The sequence below is a fragment of the Centruroides sculpturatus genome, unplaced genomic scaffold (assembly GCF_000671375.1).
Source record: "Centruroides sculpturatus isolate CEXI.00-Female unplaced genomic scaffold, Cexi_2.0 scaffold1342, whole genome shotgun sequence".
NCBI classification, from domain to species: domain Eukaryota; kingdom Metazoa; phylum Arthropoda; class Arachnida; order Scorpiones; family Buthidae; genus Centruroides; species Centruroides sculpturatus.
The window spans coordinates 207,146-211,483 of NW_019385549.1; the positions used below are offsets into that span (position 1 = coordinate 207,146).

Sequence of the window (4,338 nt, forward strand, 5' to 3'; positions counted from 1 at the left end):
TTGTTATAAATGTTGAAAATCTTTCTAATAAATGATTGAATCGAATTTATTTCACATTGTATATGATCTAAATCTATTAATGCATTAGTAAATTTAAATAAATCCTAAAAATTAGATTTGCCGCGTAACATATTTAAGTACTCAACATACAGAAACAGAACACGGAAACAGACACAGGCGTAATGATGTTGATGTCGTTACTGGTTTAATTTAAAAAGTCAATATACTCGAGAATAATACAAGGAATAAAAATTTAGCTGCGTTAAGCTTACGAAGTTTAGAATGAAGAAAGAATAGTTTTGTCACTTGTATTTTATTCGACGTGAAAAGAGAGATGTTAAAAAGTTGAAAGTATACTAGTTGTATTTTCGATTATCTCAGATTGGAGACAGACAGTACGTATAAGACAATTAGTGATGTGCCGGATAACCGTATCCGTATCCGCAGATATCTGAGGGAAAAAGATCCGTATCCGTTACTTTTTAACGGATCTTTAACGGATTTTTTATCTTAATGAATTTCATTACTTATATGAAATTTTAAAGATAAGTAGCAATAAAATACTAATAACTTCAATTCAAATCACTTTTTATTTATTAAAATCACATATTTGGCACTTTCATATTGCAAAAATTAAATATTTAAACATCAATTATAGTAAGTTACCAGTATAAGGTATTAATTTAACTATCTTTATAGTGAAATCAAACCTCTAATGCTAATTGAAATAATCATCACGGTTATATTATATTATAATAATTATCAAAGAATTTTAATTATCAAATTATCAGATAAAATAATCACAATTTTAGAAACTTCAAAAAAATTAAATGTCATAATCAAAATTAATTAATGGTAAATTGTACTTCAAAAAGAGTAACTTGGCAGCTTTATCCCCCAAAAGTCTATTACGATGAGGATCGTAAATAATTCCTGCTGCACTGAAAAACTGCTCACTTGGAACGCTTGTTGCAGGTGATGATAAATATGTGCGAGCCATGTGACTAAGACCTCCAAATTTTTTACTATTAATCTCCCAATACATTAATGGATCTTGGTCTCTTGATAATCTTTTTTCTGTGGCATATTCTGTGAGCAAATTAGCATTAGTGTATGATATTTGGTTTTCAGATTTCTCATCTTCATCATCACTATCTAACATATTAGCTATAGAGTCTTCTAAATTGTTGCAATATTCTTTTCTTACAGCATTTGGTTTTTCTGTGATAGTTGTAGTTGTTGTGATATTTACTTCTGTTTCTAAAGCTGTAAGTAATTTCTGTTTTATATTTTTGATAAAAAAATCACTGAAAAATTTACCTTTGTAACGTGGGTCTAAAAATGTTGCTATTTGGAACAACATATTTTTGTCGATTTCAGAAAAACGATAATCTAATTCATTCTTTAAAGAAGACAAAAAATCAAGAACGGCAGGTGTGCTGATGTTGAGAGTTTCCCCACTATTAGCAGAAATTTGAATCCCGTCATACAATTTATTTAATGCTCGTACTAGAGGAATAACGTCGGATATACATATGTTTTGTGCGCTCAATTTTTTGTGGTAACCTCCACAGGCTTCAGAACTCACTAATTCTTGAATTAAAATCCACTCTTCGGCATCAAACTGTTCTATTTTATTATTAGTAGAATAAAGCGACAACGAATCCTTAATGCAATCAAGTCTTTCCAACATATAATAGCTGGAATTCCAGCGGATCTTGCAAAACTTTTAAAACTCTTTGATTGAGTCGAACTTGTATTTTTTCTAATTCTTGCTTTGCCATTGTAGAATGGTTGAAATGTCCTGCAATTTTTCTGCATTTTGTAAGAACATGGATATTGCATCAACATTTTTAATTGCTTCTTTGACTACCAGATGCAGTTGATGTACTGTACAGTCGATATTATTTATGTCAGATAAAGTGCAGGCACACTTCATGTTGGATCCCCCATCTCTTACTATGCAGTGCACATTCTCTTTTTGGGATTACCCACTCTTGGAGCATACGTTGAAATATTGCCGAAATGTAATCTCCCGTGTAGCGTTCGTCAAGAAACTCCGCTTTCAAAACGATATTTTTTCTTACAAAATCTTTTATAATACCATGAAATGTTAAGGATAATAATGAAACTCCCGACGAAGAATCTGACCAGATATCTGATGTAAAAGAAACTTTCTTAAATTCCTTAAACATGATCTTTATTTTCGATGACACTTTATCGTAAAGTTCGCTGCAAACAAGTTCCGTAAAATATTTCCTGCCTTTTAAAACATAATTTGGAACAGCATGATTTAACAATCGTCGGAACCCCAATCCTTCTATGTGTTAAAAAAATAAATCAGATAAAGCTATCATTTCTGCTATTAAATAGTCAATTTTTATTGATTTGGGGTTTGTATAATCCCACATTTTGAGTTTTTCTATGTTTTCGTTAAAAAATGTTTGTCTAAATTCTCTTTTTACCGTTTGCAAAGATGTTCCCTGTTGAACGTTTTCGTCGGCACTCTTCTTAGCGGAGTCTTTTTTTAAGAATAAAGCATATTCTTGTGGATGTTTCCTCTGAGGATAATTTTTTAACGATGTTGTATCTTTATCCTTACGGGAATACTTTCCTTCACAAATTTTACATTTAGCTCAACACTCTCCAAAAACACAAACGTAATCTACGCTATTCCGTGTCACACTAGCCACAAACCAGTGTTTCCCAACGTGGGGCCCACGCCCCACAGGGGGCAATTGGATTGCTAAGGAGGACAATTCGAAAATGGACTTGTCCAGAGTTTAAGTTAACCGTATAGCCGCTGTATATGTTAGAGATACATAAGAATTTTAGAAAGACAGGTGGGGCATAGCACAAAAAAGGTTGGAAAACACTGCACTAAACTATTGTGGCGGTACGCTATATTTTTCTAAATATTAATTTTAGTTTAGTTTCGTGTCTTCTTTCTACCCTTTGTTCTATTATTCTATTTTCTTCTAGAACTTTCTTATCTATTCCCTGTCCCTTGGGTGGGATGAGCAGTTCCTAGAAATTTGAGGAGCAAAGGTGTAAGCAGGAGCCGGAGAGAAAAAAGAAGTGACGTAGCAGGTCATTCATAAACCGGACGGCAGAGTGTACGGACGAGGTGAGAATACTGGGAGTCGTATTTTCAATGACCGGATAGTTCAGAAATAAGTTCAGAAAAAAGATCATGTTTTAAGGTCGTATTGACGACCGTGGAAGGAAAAATCCTCATTATTGAAGAAGAGAACTGGCCAGTTATAGGAGAAGGACGTGTGTTATCCCACCCAACAGTACGCATAAAGAAACAAGCCGAAAATAAGGGACAAAACCCCAGATATCCCTATTTCTATCTTATCTACCATTTTTAATGTCTTCTTAATTCTATTCCTTTTTCTGTTATTAGTGTTAAGTTAGTGTTTAAGGTTAGTTTTATGGTTTCGGGTTATATTGTTGCGATCGAATTCTGTATTGAACACGTGCTTTAAATACAGCGAACTATTATTATCGTTGTAATTTCGCATGCTACTGTTTGTACCGTGAAGTTGGAATCCCCCGAAATAGAATCTGTATAAAGACGCGAAATAGCTTAATTGGAAAATTATATCAACTTTTGTTACTTTATCCTGTCTGCCTTTGTGGTGAATTTTAATTTAGCACATTTTTACACTATAAACAAAAACACGCGCAGTGCAAGTCAAAACACGTCGCGTTACTAACGCAAAGCGTCAACTATTGGTCCAAGGTCACACGCACCGGCGCCGACTGAGTACGAAAGTTAAGATTCGTATCCGTATCCGTATCCGCGGATCTAGACACTAATGATCCGTATCCGTATCCGCGGATATACATTTTTAACGATTTGGCACATCACTAAAGACAATATTCAATTCTCCCAACACTTTCTTTAAAGTGTAGGGATAATAGAAAGAAACCTATAAAAAAGTTTTGTATATACTGTACTTTCTGAGAATTTATTGCATATTAAACGGATACTTTTTCAACTGACTTTAATATTACTTTTATATCTGATGATAATTTAATTTCTGTAACGTTATGTAAAGTGTCCATGTCATGTCATTCACTAAATATGTTATTAGGGGCAGACAAATGAAAACGAGACAGACTATATAACAAGTGTGGCAGTGAACTTGGTAGGCGTGTATATAGAAGTGCCCTCTATTGGGAGTTAGGAAGAAACAGCGTGAATGTTCACCGCTGTGCCATTTGTCTGTTAGACGCGCTCGAAGTAAGGTTGGCGAGTCATGTGTGCATCAAACATCACTATGGAGGTCTTCTGCTTGTTGACTTTCTGGAACACGGCGCCACAATTAA

The 4,338-nt window shown here is 33.9% G+C and overlaps 1 protein-coding gene across 1 annotated transcript; it reads right to left on the reverse strand.

Moving 5' to 3' along the window:
- Positions 1–410: 410 nt before the first annotated feature.
- On the reverse strand, positions 411–1,693 carry LOC111640011 (zinc finger BED domain-containing protein 4-like). Its single transcript, XM_023386017.1, has 3 exons — positions 1,321–1,693; positions 913–1,266; positions 411–451 (listed from the first exon to the last, which is right to left on the reverse strand). Exons 1-3 carry the CDS (start codon positions 1,691–1,693, stop codon positions 411–413), a joined length of 768 nt encoding a protein of 255 aa, XP_023241785.1.
- Between the last annotated feature and the right edge of the window lie 2,645 nt (positions 1,694–4,338).

What these genes read in the sequence shown, in the direction of transcription:
- LOC111640011 (XM_023386017.1), bottom strand. Translation starts at nt 1,693, where the DNA reads ATGTTGGAAAGACTTGATTGCATTAAGGATTCGTTGTCGCTTTATTCT. An exon ending in TTTAGACCCACGTTACAAAG is followed by an intron (nt 1,267 to 1,320) that starts GTAAATTTTTCA and finishes AATTACTTACAG; the next exon opens with CTTTAGAAACAGAAGTAAAT. An exon ending in AATTATTTACGATCCTCATC is followed by an intron (nt 452 to 912) that starts GTAATAGACTTT and finishes TTTTTCCCTCAG; the next exon opens with ATATCTGCGGATACGGATAC.